This window comes from Physella acuta, unplaced genomic scaffold, assembly GCF_028476545.2.
Source record: "Physella acuta isolate Inbredline_101_S28 unplaced genomic scaffold, ASM2847654v3 ptg001952l, whole genome shotgun sequence".
Taxonomy (NCBI): domain Eukaryota; kingdom Metazoa; phylum Mollusca; class Gastropoda; family Physidae; genus Physella; species Physella acuta.
In genome coordinates, this window is record NW_026733457.1 from 38,706 (window position 1) to 64,498 (window position 25,793).

Here is a 25,793-nt window from a genome sequence, read left to right on the forward strand (position 1 = left end):
GAGACAGTCTACTTATATATATATATATATATATATATATATATATATATATATATATATATATATATATATATATATATAAATGGGGACCCAAAAATTTGCGGGGGGGGGTGGGGGGGCAGGGCTTTTTAATAAGTTTTGCCTAGGGCGCTAAATAACATGGCGCTGGCACTGGCCACAGTTAAAAAACTTAACACAATAAGACTATGATACTAAATTGATTCAAACATTGCCAAAAGCATGAGCATCAGAACAAATGTAGATTTATAACAAATGTAAGAAAAACAAATTACAATTAAAATGCAAGGGAATCATGAGGGCAAAGATGCTGTTCAGGGGATATTTTTAAAATCTGAAAAACCTCTCATTAAAACAGACTTTTTTCTCTGGGGGAGGGGGGGTACTTGAAATTTTCGGGTGGGCGGTAGACTTTCTTCGGGGGGGGGGGGGGGGGAGGGGGCGGACACTGTGTAAAGTATATATTTTTTCTATATAAATTATATAAATTTAATTTCGTTCGGGGGGTGGGGGCGGTAAAGATTTGTCGGGGGGGGGGGGACCAAAGCCCCCCCGAAGAGATGTCTAGAAGAAACTCTCTATATATATGATAACAATAATAGCACAAGCAACATTTTCTCATGGAAGGCATGATGAAAACCGACCTCTAAATCGTATGCAAATATTCAAAAAATGCACTTACTCCAATTAGAGGAAGTTGATGCGGACAACCATATCCGCTTTACTTAACATGTATGTCATACAAAACTATTATTGATTGCACTATAGCAGTAGATGTTTTGGTAACAGGACAAAACACATGTGGTCAAGACTTGGCGAACCCTAAAGCCAACAACATTTATAAAAAAAGAAAACCGAGTGGCAGAATAATATAAAAAGCTTTAAATAAAAAATAAAAATTTAAAGTACACTTCTTAGCACAAGACTATGGACGAGATGATAATGTGTATACCTACATAGCAATTATAACAATTTTTAAAGAAAATGTCAGCATTAATGTAGAAAGCTCATATAAAATGTAAAGAAACACAGACAAAAACCATGCAAGCCTATTAATCCATAGGATTAAGGGAGATACAATGCATGACAATAGATATGCGCTACACATTAAGAAATTTATATAACAAACAAATAACACGAAAAAAGAAAGTGAGATTGATTGCAACACTGCACTACACTGCAAATAAAAACATGCGAGACATGCAAATAAAACCTACACGAAACAGAGAGAACATGCATTTAGTATGCATTTAGTATGCAATACATTGAATTCGTTAACCCAACGATATATAATATCATAAAAACAAAACTTCTAATCAAGCTTTCACACTTATCAAAATCAACAAGGGGAGACTGACCAAGCTGATTACGATGGTCATTTACATATTAATTGTCTACAATTTAAGGAATGGAAGGCAATAAATAGTGTTTGATAGAAAAATGTCCGGGCACATTTTAAATTGAAATAGTTAGATGAAGACATTGGTCTAAACACAGGCAATACACAGATAATGTATTAGGATGGTAGGTAATCATTTGAAAACACAGTCTTGATTTATATAATAGAAGGATTGGTCGTTTATTAAAGCTCTTATTTTTTAGTGCATTTATTATTGTCCTTTTACAATACTTGAAATTAATGTTAAATTTTGATTTTTGTGTCTATACATTAATTATAATACACTGTGATGGTTTTGTTATTTTCTATTATATACCTAGTAGGTACTGAATATCTTGACAAGAGAACAACTCAATGTTAACCAAGACTCAAGTGAGCCGAGAAGACAATAACTAAGTAAATACAAGTCTATCATGAAATGTCATACACAGAAATAGCAAATAAAGGTTATAACAGAAATTCGTAACTGAAAAATATAATACTAGAAAGGCAAACATGCAGTGAAACTAAAAAAAATATATATATATTTAAGATTTAAGAAAGTTAGATTAGAACTAAAGAACATTTTTAATAGCTAAGTTATTTAGAGGCAATTACGAATCAAATTACAATTAGTTAATCAAGAGACTAGAATAAGAAACCACGACATACCTGGTAAAGCAAACACCAAAAGAAAATATGGTCGTAAAATGTTAACTCAAACAAAGTGAAATTAAATCTCTTTATAATAAAATAATAAGCAATGTATCAAATAGCAGAGACATTGAACAAAACCGTAATAATCCTCAACGAACTGATTATTTTTACTGGGGTAAAAGAGGCTATTACAAGTCTGTATGTTGGTATAGATAGGCAGATAGAAGATAAAACAGTAATTCAAATACAGACACAAAAAGTAAACAAAAATTGCAGAAATGTCAAGAGACGAGTATCTTATGGAGGTAAGAAAAAATGCCATCATATAAACAGAATTATAATAAGTATTAAATCAAGGATAATTTTCAAAGACGAAGATATAGTAATGACCTATATATAGAACTGGTTGATATACCAAGCCAGCAAGGACATGGTAAACGTAATCAATGAAACTATGGCAGTATGAAAGCTAGAAGCTAAACATACAATTCAATGGAGCGATGGCAAACAGGTCATCAATTATATCAGGGTCGATTTAAATGTGAATATAAGCCCTAAGTCACATTAGTTGATTGGCAGGTTTACATTTTTTTTCAATTAGCGGAAATAATTTTTTTTAAAATCTTTTTTAATATTTACATATAATGTTACACAAAATGTTATTTTATCTTGACTTATTTTTTCTCAAACTGACACGTTTTGGTATTTAGCGTAAAATCGTTGTTGATTTTGTATAAGAACATGCTAATTGTAATTGTGTCACTGTAAAATTTCAGAACCTTTCTTAAATACTATTCGGTCCAAACATGTTTTCATAAAACACTTTTTTACACTTATAAGACGGTAAAACTACTATTTTACCGAAATGTTGTGCTTTCCTAAGCTCTTCGTCATCGCATTCCATGCTTCAACGCAGTAACCTCTGACCCGGCCGTTTAACTGTCCAGTCGGGTTAATTTTACTAAGTGACTAATCTTTGTGTTTGTAAGGTTCTTGGCACGGGTAACTCAGATAGTAAATATAGGTGTCTGTAAAAACTCATTCTCCCTTTCTTTATATATGTGATCTTTACGCTTACATAATAAACCGCCTCACCTACAGTGCAACAAGTTATAGAGAATAGCTCACATGTAGTTTAAATTTGCGAGCTACTATAAGCCTTTGATAGCGTATTTAAAGAAATTTGGTGGACGCTGCTCAGAAAATATAAAATTTTCACAAAAGCTTGTCAACATGATAATGGAAAAATATAAAGCACTATTGTAATGTATCATGAAAGGACATCAAATAAGAAATATAAAATGAGAAACATCCAACCATTTGAATTTAGATGCAGTTTAGCCAGAAAATGCTCGACGACTTTAACTTTCTTAAAATCCTCAAGCGCGGTGAAAATAAATCGAATTAGTGCAAGCGTTTTGAATTATATACCGGACATTGAATCTTGACCACATTAATTTACTATGGCCAATGTAAACTGATATGATAACAATAAGGTGTTTTAAATCAACACCAGAAGCTAATTGCCATTCAATCGTAATCAGGGCTAAGCTGGATAATCTGTCTTCGGATGTATGTGTTCAGGATCTGTCTGTACAAAGTCATAATTTCGTGATTGAAAAAGTTTTGTTGGCAATCTTGTTACTTTCAGAGTTTTTATGTTTGTCAAATTTGTCAGGGTCTTTTGCAAAGCTCTTACAACCCAGTTTTGGATCAACCCAAATGTCTGACTTGTTTGTAAAAAGCCAAAAATTAAAATAAATCATAATATTTGCCTTGGGCGAATATACTATAGTTTCGTATTATTTCCCAACATTTCGTTTGGGTTTTTTTCTTTCTTGCTCTACCATCCTAAATATTCGTCTTTGCTGGTTTTCTTTCCATTTAAACCTCTTAATAAACAAATTATAAGCGCCACTGTTGTCTTAGTCGTAATATCTTTAGTTTAATACACCAAATAATTTAAATGGAGCCCTTACCTTTTGATAATTATTAACCATTCGAAATAAATACAAGCATTACAACAGCTGAGCAGATAATTAATTGTACAGTCAGTGTTAGTTTAAGAAGAGTTGTTTTTGTTTTATAGCCTGGTCATCCGGTAACCTGTATTCGGCGGAGAGTGGAAAGGTATGACCATAGACACAGCTCACCCGCCGAAACGTAAAAAGCACCCGACCGAATAAGTCGACTTCCCGGCACTTTCGGGTTTGTACGTGAAGGCAAAAATGTGTCCCTAACCTTTTTTTAAGGTCCCAACACCTCCCCCCCTCACTACGGTCAAGCTGGGTACCAGGTGGTAGGACACGGTGTCCCGCGCAAATTGGGTAGGGAAGACAAGCCTGCTGAGAACGTACTGATGAAACGCGACCAACATGTAGTGTTCAACCAGGCGTCGTCAAAGCCATTTGGTCGGAGTTTACCACGTCGAGACCTGCCTGGCTTATAGGAGGTCAGATGATGAGTCGGTATTCCCGTTTAAAGAAAGTCACGAAATCGTAATCACTATTAACACTTAATATGTGTTTATGTATTATTAAAATATAAAAACTTCCTACCTGATTGTTGTGAGAGAGAAGAACAATCTTTACATAACAATCGATGGATCTGTTTTTATACAAAATATTTATACACAACATGTGTAATATTTGTTTGGATGTATTTGTTTTTTTTTAATCGATATAATGAGAAGTAATACAAGTCTCAAGAAAATAAAAACACAAAACATTGAAATGCTTCGATAACAAATGTGTGGATAATTGCATAAATATAAATATAACAAATCATTCTAAAACCTACATATTTAGAATAGTACGATCATGATCCTTAATGTAATATCGATCTTCATCCTCTTGATCGAGTAATATCCTACTTTAACTGATTAGACGGCGTATGGGTAAATTAGAGAGTAATTGTTACCGGGCTAATGTTCTGCGCAATTAGTTAGCTTGTCACAATGGTAATCAACTGGGTGATCACGGGGTGATAGGGAAGCGTTACATTTATTGACAAAGTTAACATCACTGTAGGCCTATGAGTTTACCTGTCTAGTACCTTCTATGTGAAAAGATATACATTGAATTAAGTCTCGCGGTCAGTATTAGAATATATCCCTTAAATGCATACCACTACAGATCTGCAACATACCAGCTACCTTCCCCTTAAATATTAGCCTAAACATGTTTGATTCTGTGCATCGCGTTATTTGACTGCTACAATGTTAACCTACAGCTTGCGCATGTCTAAGTGATCTAGATTTGTTTTACCGCCAAGCCGATCTCTAATTTGTGCATGGTCACAAGGTTTTTTATCTCAGCATTTTTGGTTGGCGTTTCAAAGTTCATCAAAGTCGAATAAACTGGTTTTGGAATTTTAAAAAATATGTATCTGACTACCTAAGGTATGTATTACATATTGTATGTGTTATTTTAAAAATCAATTCATAATTTATTTATAAATCTTCACAAAACGTTGGTTGTAGTACTGCAACGTTATGCATATTGACCTACTTTTGCACTTTTGTTTTTACTTTATATATCAGCTTTGATGATTTATATAGTACCTTGTTTTTCTTCTAGTTTCAGCATAATCATTAAGAAATCAAAGGTGAATCAAAGTGAAGAATATTATGAAGTAGATGCTCTTGGTGATCCAGAGTATCTTCCTGTATCTCCAGGACCAGTGTGGATCCTGGATATCATATACCAGTGTGGACCCTGGATATCCTGGACCAGTGAGGGCACCCAGTCTCGTGGACTAGTGTGGACCCTGGATCTCCTGAATCAATGTGGACCCTGAATCTTTAGGACCAGTGTGGACCATAGATCTCCTGGACCAGGGTGGAGCCTAGACCTCCAGGACCAGTGCGGACCCTGGATCTACAAGACCAGTAAGGACCCTGGATATTCTTGACCAGTGTGGACCCTGGATCTCCTTAACCATTGTGGACACTAAGTCTCGTGGAATAGTGCAATGACAGGTGCAAATTCACATCAAGCTCAAACAGTTTGCCACAAGTGCAACAGATATCTTTGTTGTAACAAGATCAACAACTGTCGTAAAAAGTATGACCTTACTACATAATGTTGCAGACATGCAACAATTCGATTGTTAATTGAAGAACATTTTTAACTAAAAATATTTTTTACTTGACTATACTCTTCATATACCTTTTTTTTCATGCATTATTAAAAAGTCATGCATTTAAGGGATATGTAAGCCTATTGACGTATGTAATTTTTGTTAGTTATAACGTATCACTTCTTTGTTGCAAATGTCTAGACATGCTTCTGTAAGCTACACAAATTACTTACCTTTCAAAGTTGCGGCCATCTGCGTCGTTTTGTACACTGACGGTTGAGTCGCTCAGTTGGTTTTTGGTGTCGTTTTGTACATCTTGTTTTAGTGCTGTGTATTTAATAAAAATTCGATATGTATTATTATACTGATCCCAAGGGTACATATTCGATATAATTAATTATTCAAATCTAGAAGTTGATACACATTAATGCAGGCATTTAGCTATTTTAAAATGTAATTTCTAAATAGGTGTTACGTGTATGTTATTTTTTGTTTAGAGTTTTGGTTAATTGGAACAGATGCTAAAGTGAACCGCATTGAAAAATATATAACAACATTGATAGGGATAGAGTTAGGGTTAAGATAGGGATTTAGTTACAGTTAGTTTAACAGCAAGGTTTAATTTCAGGCGATAGGCAATAGGCAATTTTAAGAAATGGTTAGAGTAAAAGATACTCCTAAAGTTGGGGATGAAATATATTTTACGATAGATGTTTTGGAAAAAGTTTGTAAGGAGATTATTGTAAAGGGTGAAGATAGGGATTTAGTATCTGGTTTTGGCAAGACATAATGACATAATGACAAGTCTTCGCACTAAATATTTATAATGTACTGATTCTAAATTAATTCAACGTTTAGGGATTATTGGAGTTCTAAGATGATGTTCTATCCAATTTGTTTTTATGCAATGCAATGCGAATTGGAAACAAACCGATAAAACTTATAGTATGATGCACATAACAAACGACAATGGATCATCGTGTTCAATTAAGTTAGCTTAATATACATGCCTAGAAGATATCAATGTTGGTGTAATTTATCTTAATAAAATGAATCAGGGGTCTGCAAACTACGGCCCGCAAGTTCTTTTTGTCCACGGAAAAGAAAGATGTGTGTTAGAGGTGAATGAGGAACTTTGCCCAGAAAATTCAAAACAATTTGAATATATATATATATATATATATATATATATATATATATATATATATATATATATATATATATATATATATATATATATATTCATAATATTGATGAATTATAGATACCTTTTTTAAATATAGATATTAAAAAATGAAATTTTTTTGTTGATGTTGTTTTATCGAAAATTTTAAAGTTCATTGAAGATACCATATCGATAACATGCTTTTGCTTCTTTTCAAATGCAAGAAAACACACATCAATCAAGTCCAACAACAGAGTCGTTGTTGAACTAAACGTATTGAGGCAATCTTCAGAATAATTTTTTCGATCACATAAAAATGAAGTGTCTTTATCTATTTTCGTTACATAAGTTATGTCTGCTCCACCGTTTATTATAATATCTACCATTTTGTGGTGTCCATTTTTAGATGCAATCATTAAGGCATTCCATCCATCATCTTCAACATGATTTCTGTCTGCTCCTGCTTTAATAAGAATATCTACCACCTTGTCGTGTCCATTTTGAGATGCAATCATTAAGGCATTCCATCCATTTTGTTTTACATAGTTTATGTCTGCTCCTGCTTTAATAAGAATATCTACCACCTTGTCTTGTCCATCTAGAGATGCAATCATTAAGGCATTGTATCCATCTTGTTTTACATAGTTTATGTCTGCTCCTGCTTTCAGAAGAATATTTACCACCTTGTCTTGTCCATTTTGAGATGCAATCATTAAGGCATTATGTCCATCATGTTCCAGGTGATTTATGTCTGCTCCTGCTTTAATAAGAATATCTACAACCTTGTCGTGTCCATATAGAGATGCAATCATTAAGGCATTATATCCATCATTTGCCACTTTATGTATGTCTGCTCCTGCTTTAATAAGAATATCTACAACCTTGTCGTGTCCATTGTAAGATGCAATCAATAAGGCATTATATCCATCAATTGCCACTTTATGTATGTCTGCTTCTGCTTTAATAAGAATATCTACCACCTTGTCGTGTCCATATAGAGATGCAATCATTAAGGCATTATATCCATCATTTGCCACTTTATGTATGTCTGCTCCTGCTTTAATAAGAATATCTACAACCTTGTCGTGTCCATTGTAAGATGCAATCAATAAGGCATTATATCCATCAATTGCCACTTTATGTATGTCTGCTTCTGCTTTAATAAGAATATCTACCACCTTGTCGTGTCCATTAAAAGATGCACTCATTAAGGCATTATATCCATCATTTGCCACTTCATGAATGTCTGCTCCTGCTTTAATAAGGATATCTAACACCTTGTCGTGTCCATTTTTAGATGCAATCATTAAGGCATTATATCCATCATTTGCCACTTTATGTATGTCTGCTCCTGCTTTAATAAGAATATCTTCCACCTTGTCGTGTCCATTGCGAGATGCACTCATTAAGGCATTATATCCATCATTTCCCACTTTATGTATGTCTGCTCCTGCTTTAATAAGAATATCTAACACCTTGTCGTGTCCATTGCGAGATGCACTCATTAAGGCATTATATCCTTCATTTGCCACTTTATGTATGTCTGCTCCTGCTTTAATAAGAATATCTAACACCTTGTCGCGTCCATTTTTAGATGCAATCATTAAGGCATTATATCCATCATTTGTCACATTATGTATGTCTGCTCCTGCTTTAATAAGAATATCTACCACCTTGTCGTGTCCATTTTGAGATGCAATCATTAAGGCATTATATCCATCATTTGTCAAATTATGTATGTCTGCTCTTGCTTTAATAAGAATATCTACCACCTTGTCGTGTCCATTTTGAGATGCAACCATTAAGGCATTATATCCATCATTTGAGACATTATGTATGTCTGCTCCTGCTTTAATAAGAATATCTACCACCTTGTCGTGTCCATTGTGAGATGCAATCATTAAGGCATTACGTCCATTCTGTGTTACATAGTTTATGTCTGCTCCTGCTTCCAGAAGAATATCTACCACCTTGTCGTTTCCATTTAGAGATGCAAACATTAAGGCATTATTTTCATCACTTGCCACTTTATGTATGTCTGCTCCTGCTTTAATAAGAATATCTACCACCTTGTCGTGTCCATATAGAGATGCAATCATTAAGGCATTATATCCATTTTGATTTACATAGATTATATCTGCTCCTGCTTCCAGAAGAATATCTACCACCTTGTTGTGTCCAGTTGTAGATGTAATCATTAAGGCATTATATCCATTTTGTTTTACATAGATTATGTCTGCTCCTGCTTCCAGAAGAATATCTACCACCTTGTCGTGTCCATTTAGAGATACAATCCTTAAGGCATTATATCCATCTTGTTTTACATAGTTTATGTCTGCTCCTGCTTCCAGAAGAATATTTACCACCTTGTCTTGTCCATTTTGAGATGCAATCATTAAGGCATTACGTCCATCATGTTCCAGGTGATTTATGTCTGCTCCTGCTTTAATAAGAATATCTACCACCTTGTCGTGTCCATTTTGAGATGCAATCATTAAGGCATTATATCCATTTTGTTGTACTTGATTTAGGTCTGCTCCAGCTTTAATAAGAATATCTACCACCTTGTCGTTTCCATTTTGAGATGCAATCATTAAGGCATTATATCCATTTTGGTGTACTTGATTTATGTCTGCTCCTGCTTTAATAAGAATATCTACCACCTTGTCGTGTCCATTTTGAGATGCAATCATTAAGGCATTCCATCCATTTTGTGTTACATAGTTTATGTCTGCTCCTGCTTTAATAAGAATATCTACCACCTTGTCTTGTCCATTTTGAGATGCAATCATTAAGGCATTACGTCCATCATGTTCCAGTTGATTTATGTCTACTCCCGCTTTAATAAGAATATCTACCAACTTGTCGTGTCCATTTTGAGATGCAATCATTAAGGCATTATATCCATTTTGTTGTACTTGATTTATGTCTGCTCCTGCTTTAATAAGAATATCTACCACCTTGTCGTGTCCATTTTGAGATGCAATCATTAAGGCATTATATCCATCATTTGTCAAATTATGTATGTCTGCTCTTGCTTTAATAAGAATATCTACCGCCTTGTCGTGTCCATTTTGAGATGCAACCATTAAGGCATTATATCCATCATTTGAGACATTATGTATGTCTGCTCCTGCTTTAATAAGAATATCTACCACCTTGTCGTGTCCATTGTTTGATGCAATCATTAAGGCATTACATCCATTCTGTGTTACATAGTTTATGTCTGCTCCTGCTTCCAGAAGAATATCTACCACCTTGTCGTTTCCATTTAGAGATGCAAACATTAAGGCATTATTTTCATCACTTGCCACTTTATGTATGTCTGCTCCTGCTTTAATAAGAATATCTACCACCTTGTCGTGTCCATATAGAGATGCAATCATTAAGGCATTATATCCATTTTGATTTACATAGATTATATCTGCTCCTGCTTCCAGAAGAATATCTACCACCTTGTTGTGTCCAGTTGTAGATGTAATCATTAAGGCATTATATCCATTTTGTTTTACATAGATTATGTCTGCTCCTGCTTCCAGAAGAATATCTACCACCTTGTCGTGTCCATTTAGAGATACAATCCTTAAGGCATTATATCCATCTTGTTTTACATAGTTTATGTCTGCTCCTGCTTCCAGAAGAATATTTACCACCTTGTCTTGTCCATTTTGAGATGCAATCATTAAGGCATTACGTCCATCATGTTCCAGGTGATTTATGTCTGCTCCTGCTTTAATAAGAATATCTACCACCTTGTCGTGTCCATTTTGAGATGCAATCATTAAGGCATTATATCCATTTTGTTGTACTTGATTTAGGTCTGCTCCAGCTTTAATAAGAATATCTACCACCTTGTCGTTTCCATTTTGAGATGCAATCATTAAGGCATTCCATCCACTTTGTGTTACATAGTTTATGTCTGCTCCTGCTTTAATAAGAATATCTACCACCTTGTCGTGTCCATTTTGAGATGCAATCATTAAGGCATTATATCCATTTTGTTGTACTTGATTTAGGTCTGCTCCAGCTTTAATAAGATTATCTACCCCCTCGTCGTGTCCATTTTCAGATGCAAGCAATAAGGCATTCCATCCTTCATCTTCCACATGATTTATGTCTTTTCCTGCTTTTATTAGAATATCTACCACCTTGTCGTCTCCATTTCGAGACGCAAAAGTTAAGGCATTAAATTCATTTTTCCTGAACGCATTGCCCATTTTTATACAATGTAGAATGTGCTTATGACCGTTGGTTACTTTTGCATCAATAAATGTCGCACGGTTGGTGTTCAAAGTTGCGTTTTATGCTCAGACCAATTTTATATTTCTTCATCTCCATGAAAAGCTTGAAAACCAATTCACGAAAACTGAATACATAGCATCAACTGAAATATAAATACAATTAAAATAAGGTATTAAAAACATTGTGGAAGAAAATCAGAAAATGGTGAAACAAATACAGCACAATTCTCACACTAAAATTAGTAGACAGGAAATTTAATCATTACACAGAAGGCAGCCATTTAAACTAAAAATGTTTTATATGGAAAATTCTTTTTAAGTTATACTACAGACAAGTTGTGTTTAAAATAATATTTGATAGAAAATTTCTTAACTATTGATACGTATTGAACTCAGGTTCCAGAGCAATCCACTCTCAAAATTAAATTAGTCGGCATGACAATGTAGACTAGCTTGCCCGTCCCGCGCGTTGCCGCGGAGATAGAAGAAAGTCCCAATGTCATACCGCAGATAGATAGAATAAGAATAGACTGGTAGAGACTAATAAGGACGGTGTAAACTTGACGGTAGACGATTTGATTTGAGAGTAAGTGCGTGTGTTTAATAAAATATGTGTGGCGTTAGTGTGACGTGAGCGTGACGCGACAATGTTATGGATTACGTAGGACGCAGGAGAGAAGACAGTTGGAGGTTAGCCATTGTAGGAAAATGAAGTGTTTTTATATTGTGCAATATTAGTATTTGATAATAAAGTTAATTATATTTTATGATCGAAGTTGTTGATATCGTTATCTTAGTGTCGTGGGAAAATAAGAGTGTTCCCGTTCTCATCACATGTATATAGTAATATAATTAGAGTGTTTGTTATAGCAGTAGTAATCTAATAGATTCATATAGCAACGTAAACATTTCCCCCATCATACCCCGGGGTAAATCGCACCGTTTAGGGGCGTCGAAGGACGCGCCTGATTCCGTTAATGAAATACTGTAGTACTACACGTTATTCATATTCTATCACAATCTTTAAAATAAACGTATGCGCCATAGCGCTACCGGGATAAAGCATAAAGCATAAAGCCTCAAGTTGCACTTTGTTAGGCGCCAGCGAATGTGCCTAACTCATATTAGTAAACGACTAAACAATCATATTCATAATCTATCGCACTGTTTAATAATAACGTAGGCGCCAAAGCTTTCATGGCATAAGCCGGGGTGCCAAATTACTTCCTGTCGGTTTGCTGCCGGTGCAAAATTGAATTTCTTTTCGCATAAGCCTCCCAAGGAGTATTTTCAACAATTTTCTAAGGTTTTATGGGGATCAGATGAAAGGTGTAGCAAAACATAAAAGACAAATAAAATATGACAAAATATATTGGGAGGCTTTAATTAATGCTTTACCTATCCTATATTTTCAGACGAGTGACCTTGTTTTTTTTCTAAAATTGATGTTTCTTTTTAAGATGTAAAAAATGCCTGCTTTTGGATCATATTTGTGGGGCCAAAAAGCCCCGGGGTGCCATATCGCACCCTGTCGGGCGCCGGCGGACGCGCCTGATTATGTTTAGTGAACGACCCTGAAACCGAAACTTATGCAGTCTTTTGGAATGTTTAAAACGGGCATAGGCGCCATATCGGGGCGTCAAATTGCACCCGGGGCACTGGGGAACTCGCCTTATTCAATTTATTAAACGACTTTAACATCCTATTTTATCAATAGCCTATCGTATTATTTTAAAACGAGCGTAGGCGCCATGGTGGTCACTGATAAGCCGGGGCGCTAAATCACCCCCTGCCTATGCGCCAAAGGACAAGCATCATTCGATAAAGTCAACGATTATTGTTGCCCATCGTGTCTTTAATGTACAGCCTTTTTTAAAAAACGAAAGTAGGCGCCTTAGTGCTTACATTGGAGCCCGAGTCGCTTCTTGTCTAACAATAGCCGAAAAGCCAGCGGCTGCGCCTTTTGAAGGTTTAACGCTGAATATAGTAGTATTTCTTAACCGCTATGCAGGACACCCGATTAACGGATACCAACTGCTTAGATAGACTTGATGTTGACTTTCTTTCATAGTTTTTAGTGCTTTTCATTCACTTTTAAATCTAAAAAATTCTAAGAGATGTATCACTCATCCAACAGGATTGAGTATGCAGTTTAGTTCTAAATTACAAGCTAGTGTTTATTGCGATTTGTTATGATTATATTCGAATAGTCTCATCCATATTTAACATGTTAACTGGATATCTATATTCTTAGTTCTTGTACTAATTTATCTTGTTTCGATTTGACATACTAATTTTACTGGTAGGTGAAAATGTTAGGAACTTGTGCAGAGCTAAAAAGTATTGTTTAAACAAAGAAAAAGCCATATAAAAAAATTGCTAACATTTATTCAGCGGATGATATATTCAAAATAAAGATAGAGGGCGATGCGTTGTTATAGCTTTCAAAAACTCAATTAGCTATGAAAAATGCAAAGAATTGTTGAAAACAAAATATGCTGATGTTGTCGAGGAAAAAAGGGATGAAGATGGCGCCTATGTAGAATATATTTTTAAATTACCAAGGCTGTCTGTCCATCTTTACCACACGAATAACAAAATTATGGTACAGGGTAAATTTTAAATTGTGGTTAGAACCTGTAAAAAAAAAATAAAGACACTAAAACCAAAAAAAATTCTGATATTAAAAAAAATTGCAATGAGCTTAGTTAAAAAATTATAAATAAAGAGGTGATGTTGCGTAAATTAAAATAGTTTAACATTTAAGCAACTGTCTAAAGCAAAGTGTGTTGGTTGCATCTAATTGCGGTAAATTCATATTCGCCACTACCCCCTACGCCCTATATATATATATATATATATATATATATATATATATATATATATATATATATATATATATATAATTTAAATATCCCTTGCTTGGACGGCGGACTGTATTTTCAATTGTATTCTAAAAAATGTATATACCATCAGCCGTGTTTTAACTTGACTGGTCCATGCATTTCACGATTACATTGTAACCGGTACAGCTGGAATAATAATTATACCTTAGCTAGATACATAGAGACTAGTATGCCTTCTATTACAGTCTGTTACATTCCGCTATGCTGTAGAATCTTCAAATACGTTTGATTGAGGCTTAAATTAAAGGGCACTCAGTATGTTTATTCAAGCTAATTACTACTTACGTAAAAATACGTCACGTGATAACTGTTAAAATTATTGATTGGACAAAGTGGTAAAGTGTGAAACTGTTAGATACGACATTAAAGTGTAGTGTAGATATGACATGAATGTGTGGTGTAGATATAACATTAATGTGTGGTGTGGATATGACATTAATGTGTAGTGTAGATATGACGTTAGTGTGTAGTGTAGATATGACATTAATGTGTAGTGTAGATATGACATTAATGTGTAGTGTAGATATGACATTAATGTGTAGTGGAGATATGACATTAATGTGTAGTGTAGATATGACATTAATGTGTAGTGTGGATATGACATTAATGTGTAGTGTAGATATGACATTAATGTGTAGTGTAGATATGACATTAATGAGTAGTGTGGATATGACATTAATGTGTAGTGTGGATATGACATTAATGTGTGGTGTGGATATGACATTAATGTGTAGTGTAGATATAACATTAATGTGTAGTGTAGATATGACATTAATGTGTAGTGTAGATATGACATTAATGTGTAGTGTCGATATGACATTAATGTGTAGTGTAGAAATGACAACATTAATGTGTAGTGTGAATATGACATTAATGTGTAGTGTGAATATAACATTAATGTGTATTTTGGATATGACATTAATGTGTAGTGTAGATATGACATTAATGTGTAGTGTGGATATGACATTAATGTGTAGTGTGGATATAACATTAATGTGTAGTTTGGATATGACATTAATGTGTAGTGTGGATATGGCATTTATGTGTAGTGTAGATATGACATTAATGTGTAGTGTGGATATGACATTAATGTGTAGTGTGGATATAACATTAATGTGTAGTTTGGATATGACATTAATGTGTAGTGTGGATATGGCATTTATGTGTAGTGTAGATATGACATTAATGTGTAGTGTGGATATGACATTAATGTGTAGTGTGGATATGACATTAATGTGTAGTGTGGATATGACATTAATGTGTAGTGTAGATATGACAAGTGAGTGTATAATCAGATTATGTATGGCCAGACAGGAGTAGATTTCTAACATTGACGTAAGCTTGGACTTATAATACCGGGATTCAACAATTTTTTACACGTCCCTCTTCCTCCCCTCACACACCTACATACACATATTTTTGATTGCTGGTATTGTTAAAAATAAAACAATTATTATATTGTGTCTATTGGTGCCGATTACAATGTGCTACACACATTAACACTATATACTAGAGCAAAGTAAAAACCTGAAGCAGCGATCGAATAATACGTCATTGAATGTTTTGATCAATGTATAGATGAGTGTAGATAAATCCGCTGCAGTTCCGCCAATTCTCTAAAATGTAAAGTTTGACCTGGATGTAGCCTAACTATGTGTGTCCCGTTGTGCTAAAATCGATAAGATTTAATGACAGAGATCTCAGGTGTCAGTGGATAAGATTTAATGACAGAGATCTCAGGTGTTAGTGGATAAGATTTAATGACAGAGATCTCAGGTGTCAGTGGATAAGATTTAATGACAGAGATCTCAGGTGTCAGTGGATAAGATTTAATGACAGAGATCTCAGGTGTCAGTGGATAAGATTTAATGACAGAGATCTCAGGTGTCCATGGATAAGATTTAATGACAGAGATCTCAGGTGTTAGTGGATAAGATTTCATGTTCAAACCAACCCAAACCAGGTCCTGCTACCTAAGTGTAACTATTCTATCCGCTTTAAAAATATATAGCAGAGCTGTTTAACTATACTGCACAAACTTGATTTTGGTATTCTTTGTGGTGATCAAAAAAGTAGTTATTTGGTATTCGAAATAAAAAAACAGCAATAATTTATATTTAAATATATAACTCGTAATGAAATATCAACGGACACTAGTATAAGCGTTTTATTTAAGAAATTAAAAGAATAGATGAACCCACATTTGAGATCACAAATTTTATGTTTTACCAAACGTTTTTTTTTTAAAAATATGTATTGCATAATCGTGCCCAAATAACGTAAATAAATCAGGGTGTATCATAAACCATATACATTCATCTTTGATTAATTTTTTCTTATTTCATGTAATCTATGATTTACAGAGCAAACTACTTATGTAATGTATTTGAATTTTTCAAACTGAGATTACAAATAATCGTTTAATCCAGCGCTTAGATTATCCAAAGACTAGTGAATATAAGAGAATAGAGCACGTTGATCCCAAACATGTGGCTCTAATACAATATAAGGCTGTCAACTAACAGAGCAATATATTGAGACACTCTCAGTTTTACTTGAACAAATAAATATAAATAAGAAATCGTTGACGTACCACCTATACTTATTCGAGCGTTTTTACGATTGTAAAAAAAAATATTTCATCATTTAAACTTTAAACGAATACTTATTTTAAAAGCATTAACCAGGAAAATAAATATGATTTGATTAATAAGCATTGTGTATTGAAGTACAAAATGTAGATCCACTAAGTTATCAAAAACTAGAATAATAGTAGAAAATATGTACGATTGATCTTGCAAATACAAATAAGACTCACGATTCTCCAATGTTACTATTGTTAATGTATAGACTTTACTTTAGCAATCATGTTTCACTGTAGATTATTACATTAATTCACATAATATTATGTTCGCTGCTAAGGTTAAGTACAATCTCTTATGTTTCGAAGGTTGATGCGTTTTGAACATAAAAATATTTAAGAAGAAACATAAAATAAAGCTCATATATCAAATAAAAGATTTTAAAACATATCGCCTGTCTGTTGTTTTTATAGTATTATGTTTTAATTTAATTAAGTTGAATTATTTATCATTCATTCAATTAACCATCCTTAAAACAATTTAAAGTTAATTAAACATAAATGTTAGGAGCTATTTATTATTATAGTTATGATTAACCTCCATTCAGTCAAAGATATATTTTTTAAAATAAACAATATATTTTCATTTAAATGTCTTTTTTTAAATCGAACAGGCACAAAGGGAATTAATCATTTATTTAAACCATACTACCTTAAATGGTTCAAACTCATTATTTGATTGTTACTTATGTGTAAAATTACAACAGAGTAGCTGCAGTGTAAAATGTCGAAAATAAGTAGAAATAAATATCAATAATGGAATTACCGTAGACATTTTTTTTTAAAATAAGACCCCAGCTCTCGCCCTCTTCTTAACCAGCAAAACACGTCCCACGACGTCACATAGGATAACCCGAACCTCACCACACCCTTCGAACAATTCACATACAAACACATACACGCGATTCACAACACACATACTAAAGACAACTCGCTTAATAGATCATATACCAAATATCACCACACCTTAAACCACACCACCTCACTCAGCATCACACCATATACGTCACCCCTAAATAAACCCCTCACCATACCGATCCACTCGTCACTTTACGCTCCAAACGCCACCAAGCATGCTGAACATCAACATCTTACACAATACACCGCAAAAATCAAAACATCCTAAATAAACATTAAAACCCACAGTCCACGACCCACAGGCCACGACCCACATTCCACGAAACATATTCCTATACCTCACATAGCACAACCCACACCTCACACACTTAGCACATGACTTCACATAAGCAAGTATCGCTTATGAACGTATTCATAATACACGAAAGAATCATAAATTTAAAAAAATCAATGTCTTTTACCAGTTTCCTGCCTCCTCCAAAGTAAATCCACCTCCCCCCCCCCCCCCCCACCAAAATAAAATTGCAAGTGCTTCTCCCGCCTCAAGGAAGAAAGAAGTCTTAAAGAAAAACCAGTCGGACTGGTAGATTATACAGACTAAAGGTAGAGCCTGTTTCTATATTCTGGACCAGTTTCCTAATTTTGGCAACTCAATCTCAGTCATGCAGTTAATGTTTTCTTTCAGACTTTATTTTCTCCGGTAGCGACGGTGGTACTTGAGTTTTTTATGGAGAGGGGGGGGGGGGCGAATCAAATTATCTGAGGCCGGGTGGCTTAGACTGATAAAAGTATATACATAAATTGTATTTCATTCAATGGGGGTGAAATGTGGGGGGTGAAAGGGGGGGGGGGGTAAATGCAAGTGAGGTGGGAGGGCTTCGCCACCTTTCCCCCACCCCCCATGAGATGCTTGAAAGAAACTCTGCATGCAGATCACTTTTATGATTAGACAAATAAATTAGGCGGTAAAGTTAGCGTCTGTATTATCAAGTGTCGTTGACGTCCTTATTATCGTGTAATCTTTTCGGCACTGGCTTTTTAATTCTGTTTAATCTAGATTTAAAGATGTCATTTTATTGTGTAGACGTGTATGGCTTTAGAACTATACATATTTTGTTTGGTTTTGTGACGTCACGGTCGTTCACTATGAATCTTTTTTACCTTCACTATGTTTTCTCTATTGTTCGTCTATTTAGTTACATGAGAGCAGAGGCACTATGTGTAGTATTGTAACATACGTATTTAAAGATGTCAATTAATTTATTGATATATTGATTAGTAGAAAAAACACTTTCGTTATTTAAAATAATCAGAACATTTACTTTATTGATAGTGACGTCGCATGATTCATTCACTTTGTTCATAACAAACCCGGCAGATTTCATGGAATACGATGTTGCTCTCTCAAACGTTCATTGCATAATAAAGCTAAATTTTCTAGCTCTAAGTAAACTAACTCACAAAATATGTTATCGCAAAACCGACACCATGAGCACATTTTCAATTAGCTTGAAAAGTATCACAAACGTTTTAAATCTTTCTGTCAATAACAGGAAATTTCTTATAAAGTATTTAAATACAGGCTGTTTTTAATATCAAAACGACTCAAATTTGACCATCTGCAAAAGGGGTCACTGTAACTACTTGATTCAAGGGTATTACTTCGCCAAAGCAGGCTCCAGTACATGGCGGTTGTGTGTTTTAATGCATCCCAGGCTCCTCTATGTGTCGTATCAAACAGCGCCATACAAAACAAACAATGACATTCAATGACTAAACCGACAAACACATCGCTCCTTGCACCCCTACAGTAGTGTAATCGGCGGCTTTCTATGTCTGGGTGGTGACTAGGCTTGTTCTACTTCAAGACTACAAAGGGTGATCAACTGTTACACTCGTCTTTCTAATTATTTTTGGCTCGTTTGGGGCCAGGTGTAACAGTAATAAAGAACACAAAGCACACGATGAATTTGTAACATTGAAGTATAATTTTCATCAACGACAAGAAAAAACTTTGACACAAGAAAAAAAACTGACGACTAGCTACAGAAAAGAACCGTTAAGGGGAGCTTATTCAACATCATTTAACATTTTGTAACAATTTTGCGATTATAAAAATTTGTTTATAAGACAGCTTCACTAGCATATCCTCGTAAACGTGTTTTTAATAATGCTTTTCTGTTTTATGTTGATAATCTTTTTAAATGTGTGCAATACATACAAAATAGCATTAACTACATCGTTTTCAATGTATTTAATAATTATTTCCAGCAACTGACGTTTTAGTACTCGAAATATAACCTAGGATCTCTCCACTTAAAAGACTTCAGCAACACAATGGAAGACGAGGAAATTGAACGCTGGATAAAACGTATAAAGAAATTTGGGTCACTACTTAAACAATCCACCTTAGAGCAAATGGGATGTTTTAGCATGGAAGCAAATTAAAAGATGGTTAAAATATTATATGACGGATCACAAGAAAAGCTGTAGGCTACAATTTAACCAGTAACCGAAAAAAGACCGCCGTAGCCAATGTGTCGCTGTGTACGGTGTGTGATCATGAATGTCAAGGTAACAGAACACGTCAGCCTGGGACAACCACTGTAACGGGCCGTAAACATTTGACTTCCTGAGTAAAGCCCAACGTCACGCTTGATATGTTGCCATAGTTCTATGATGTGTGGGAAGAAGGAGCCGTAACGTAACTTTAAAATGTAGGAGCATTTATATCAGCATCCATTAAGAATAGGCCCTATTGAAGTATTTTTGATCCGACATAAAATAATGTGGAAGCGTATCTGTAGCTCGTTAGGATGCATTTCGAGTTACCAGAAAAGTGGGTCCTAAGCCCACTAAGATTTTACGAATACTTGACTCTTGATAGCAAAACTAAAGACAGCTGGGCATAGTGCTGATTACATTATTTCTTCATATACCAAGTCACTAAAACAAGGAAACTATTCTACTTGCTGCATTGGAGATAAAGATCGAAGGAGTACTTTACTTTTATATGTACGATTGGAAAATAACCTTACACGGTGTCACCAATAATAACAAGACAGAGCCTTCAAATATAAAACGAATATTTTAAAACTCATTTGGATATTTTTACTTTCATTTATGCAAACAATCACATGAAATGTTGAAAGCTTTCACCATTTTTACAACTCAGTACTTCGTCATATAAGGAGTAGGCCTATAGGGGATTTATTTTAATCGGGCGAAAATTCTAAATCCTGATTTTTGTTTTTTAAATTTTGGCGTTTTACGCGTAATCGAGTCGGAAAAACTAGGCTTTTCAATTCTGTCTGTATATCTATGTGTGTGTCTGTGAACTCGATAACTTGAGAACCCTAACCATAACCCAAGTTTGAGCGATTGTTGATTAAGAGAAGTGGAACTTATTCTACTATAACTTGAGTACCGTTTTTGGTTGATAGATCAAATTTCACATATAAGTAAAATATCTATATCTCTGTATTCTGTAAATTTGTATTATTTCCGGTGACCAGAAGTGGTACTTTACACTATTTTCGATTTCTCAAAAAAACATATGCATTTATAAAGTTGTAATATTCCGCACTACAACGTACACATTGTTTGCTGTTTACTTGGTGCGCAATTATTTTTTTCCAAGAGATTATATTCTGTTTTAAAAAGTTGAAGTTTGTAAAAAAATTGGTTAAAATCATGTTTATATATCGATTTTCCTTTCCTTGTGGTGTTATATAAGAATACTCGAGAAAGTTTATGGGGGTCGCCTCCACTTAATTTGTTTAATTAAGTTGATTATGAAATGAAAACTATGTTCACATAAACACATGAGATCGCTACAAAAAAATAGTGAATTATTTAACATACATTGCTACATTCTAGTATTTCATTTTCATTGTGATTAATCGTGTTGTTTAAGCATACAACATTGTTTAATCGTGAGTCAAAGGGAGACTACTTACATAAACAATTCTTGTTCAGTGATGATTTAGATGTAAAACCCACACACTTATCGCCATTACCCTGATTGCACACAGGCGCGCACACCATGTAGCTAGTTGACAACGGTTCAACGCATAGTCAAGTGTTGGTAAGGCTGCTGAATGTAACTGTCGCATCTGGTTCAAACTTATATAAAGCTGTTCGCCACTTAATCAGTAGTCCTCGTGGTATATAGACGTGTACTGGGTTACTTGCAACGGTTGGTTAATTTAGGGGTCGCGCGGAGGCTAAAACTATATTAGATTTTAAAATATCACACATTGTGCTGCAAATAGTGTTGTTGTCTGCCAGTAAAACACGTCGAGCTATCTAGCTACAATATGTAGTCGTGCTTGTACAACGATATTTTACTTTATAATGTGTGATTTATTTTAATAACTCACATATGAATGTATGTATGAATGCAATAGAGACTATTTCGATAGGAAATACACACTATAGTGAAGACGATTTGAATACAACAAAATACGAAACAACATATACATTGGTGTTAGAAATACAAATAGCCCCCGCCCCCCCCCCCAACTAAAGCATGGAGGAAGGTCGGTAAGGTTGCTGGATGAACCGGTTGCATCCGGTTTAAATTGTATGAAGCTTGTTTAGATGCAGTCCTTGTGTTAGAAAGACGTGTACTGGGTTAGTTGCAACGGTTGGTTGATTTTGTGCCGTGTAGATGTTATAATTAGTTTTAGATTAAAAAAACTCTTTGTGTTACAAGATGTCGAGTCATCCAGCAACACAATGAAATCGTGATGTACAGAGAGATTTTACTTAATACTATGCTGATTTTAAAAATAACTAACACAACTGCTATATGAGAATATAACAATATATATTTTATTAGGAACTACACACTATAGTGGAGACGATTTGGATACAGCTAAGTACGAAAGAGAGTATACCTTGGTGTTTGAAAAATAAATACAGTACACCCCCAGCCATATAAACCCACGTAGAATAAAGTTAAGTATGTGACCTCGGTATATGAAGGGATGGTGTGGTCAGCTGCCATTACTTTCCCTAATGTAAGATGGGTACCCATCAGAGCTGGGCGGACTCAGGGACTATCTACTGACTTCAACCTGGATTCAAACTCGAGATTTACGGGTTAGCAGTCTAGCTTTCAACCGCTAGGCCACTCCATTCCCTTATACAAACAACTTAATTAAAATCGATATCCGTCTATGAACAAAGCGCTTGCGATCTAATCGCGGGTACCAGTAAGTCTTAATAATATTAAACACATATATAAGCTACCTGTTCTTATTACAAGTTACGATTTTTAAAAAAAATATTTTGTATAAAGTTGAAATCGAAAAATAGCATATTCTTAATTAAAAAATATTACAAACCTCACATATGATGTTGATGTTTCATGGGACTTTTTAAAAATTACGGTTGATTATTTTTATAAAAACTTAGAAATCTTAATTTACATATGATTATACTGAAATAATCGCACCACACTAAGACAAGACAACAGTAGTGAAGTATAAATATAAAGCCTCAGCAAGTTTGACTGGGCGGTCCTGTTTAGATAGGGGGCTGTTAGATTCTACTGTGTCACATATTGCTGTCCTAATTGCTATGTAAGTCAATTCGAGTCAAGGTGTTTTATGTGTAATTCATATTGGCAAGGGATGAAGCGCTAATAGCACAAAGTGGTATTTAGATAAACATATTAACCACATTAAAATTTATATTACAAAGCTTATAATACTGTCTATTACAAGGAAAACGAGATTTTGTTTTGCTTGCAAACTAAATCGATTTTTAATGGATGAATTATTATGTTTTAATTTAGTCATTCTGAGTTCACTCTAGTACAAGCTAAATCACGTCTATAGAAATGCAGCTTAAACTATATGAAAATCAAACAATTTTACTATTTAAATATTCCTAATAGTAAAATTGTTTTATTTTTAAGTGAATTAGGTGAATGTGTCTAACTCTAAATTATATTCGATCTGCATTCAACCGGTTTTTAAAAGTAACATGAAATATAATCCAGAATTGAGAATAATGAGAAATATAAAACAATACCGTATAAAATTTATAACAAGAAACATCAACTTCGTACCTAACGACAATTTTACTTACCTTTTAAATCACAACACTGATAGAACAGCCAATTAGTCAATATTTTTTTCTCAATTTTTCAGTAATACTCATAGACAGAATAATAGTAGTTAAAGTAAAAAGTATTACATTTTACACATCTGTTTCAGTAAAAAAGACTCACAAAGCACAATAATATCTACCCAGGCTAATATATCTTACATCCTGGTTTCATCTCTTGGCCGACACAAGTACTGATGTCGCACTCTGATTAACACGGTATAGTGTGTTTTGCTGTCATCCTAACATAACGTCACGGTTAACTTAGCACGATGTACATATATTTTATATTCGAAAGTTATTTTATTCATTAAAGAATTCTTAGTAGAGAAGACAACTGCAGGCGATGCAACCGAACAAGAAGTGTTATTTGTTTGGACATCATACTTTTTTCACGTTGATATATTTGATATTACATAATATTTTAAGCATAACAATTAGATTGTCATCTGTTTTCAGTGACGTAATATAAGATATGCCGGGCAGGGCGGTGATCAAAAGTGTCGCCCTTATGACCGGATAATGAATTGTGATTTATATCTTATTTTTGTGGCAATTTAATAAAAGAAATTTGTCATTTATATAAAATTACTCTTCAATAGTAACCTTTAATGGCATTAATTACTGGTTTAGCTAGGTTCTTGAATAGGAAATCATTAAAAAAATTATCCAAAAAAATTGTATCTTATTTTTGTAAGATATTATATATTTTTTGTCCTACAAGTTTCACCTATACATTTATTTTGCTTGCCTTTTTTGGCAGCAACATTATGGATGACGGCATCAACATTATTTGCTTCAGCGAGGTGTCTTTCTATTTATAAAATCGCATAGTTGAGTTAAAAACAGTTCACCTGTTTCTCTTAACGCAGCATATGAAGGGATAGTGTGGTCAAACCCATGTTGAATCAAAATGGGTATTTTAGAAGAAACTAATATGCCTGGATGTGGCGTATTTTTTAATGTAGGGTCCGGCTTTTTGTGACGATGTGTGACAGTGGGGAGGGGAAGGAAAGATGAAAATCGCCAAATAAAACAAGATGTCATTTATGGATGACCCTTGAAGCTCAAATTTAGCCAAAAATAACGGGCAGTCTAGTACAAATTAGTTTAATATGTTAACTTTTGGGTGAGCACTGTAACGACTTATTGGTAACAACGCAAAAAAAAATCCCAATATCTAAAAAACTTAAACACTTATACAACAGGTGAGGAAAACATAGTATCGGATAAAACATAACCATACATGACACATTAAATCTAACATCCACCATAAACTTAAAAATGTGGTTCCAATTGGTTCCAAATTGGGTTTTGCCAGAAAGATCATTTTTCAAACAAAACTGAGTTTTAAAAACATTTCAGAAATAAGTACAAAATGACTTTCGGTTTATTAATATTCAAACAAATGATTGCTTGTAATTGGTAGTTAAGCTAATACTTTTATTTTTAATTTGGAATAGTAGATTCAGGGTGTTGTGGTGATAGTGGATGTTATAAACAACTACGCTATACTCAATTGACCGTTTTTTAGTATTTTATCATATAAAACAATTGTTGTGATTTTCATTGTTTTACTTTTCGTGGCCACTACAGTTGACTTCAAATAGGGGTAGAGAGTGTTCTTTACTTTCTCGTATATACGAAGTATAGAGAAAGTCTTATAAGCGTGCAGTCGTGAGTCGGAAAAACATAGTTATGCAATCTTGTCCGTATGTCTGTGTGTGCGTGT

At 34.2% G+C, this 25,793-nt stretch overlaps 1 protein-coding gene across 1 annotated transcript; it reads right to left on the reverse strand.

The window, feature by feature from the left end:
- Window positions 1-5,855: 5,855 nt before the first annotated feature.
- LOC131931371 (ankyrin repeat domain-containing protein 50-like) lies at window positions 5,856-11,179 on the reverse strand. The gene is made up of 11 exons (XM_059288162.1): window positions 10,850-11,179; window positions 10,172-10,270; window positions 9,706-9,943; window positions 8,774-9,144; window positions 8,503-8,575; window positions 8,180-8,352; window positions 7,982-7,986; window positions 7,880-7,896; window positions 7,663-7,758; window positions 6,367-6,460; window positions 5,856-5,931 (listed from the first exon to the last, which is right to left on the reverse strand). The coding sequence occupies exons 1-11, from the start codon at window positions 11,177-11,179 to the stop codon at window positions 5,856-5,858; spliced, it is 1,572 nt and encodes a 523-aa protein (XP_059144145.1).
- Between the last annotated feature and the right edge of the window lie 14,614 nt (window positions 11,180-25,793).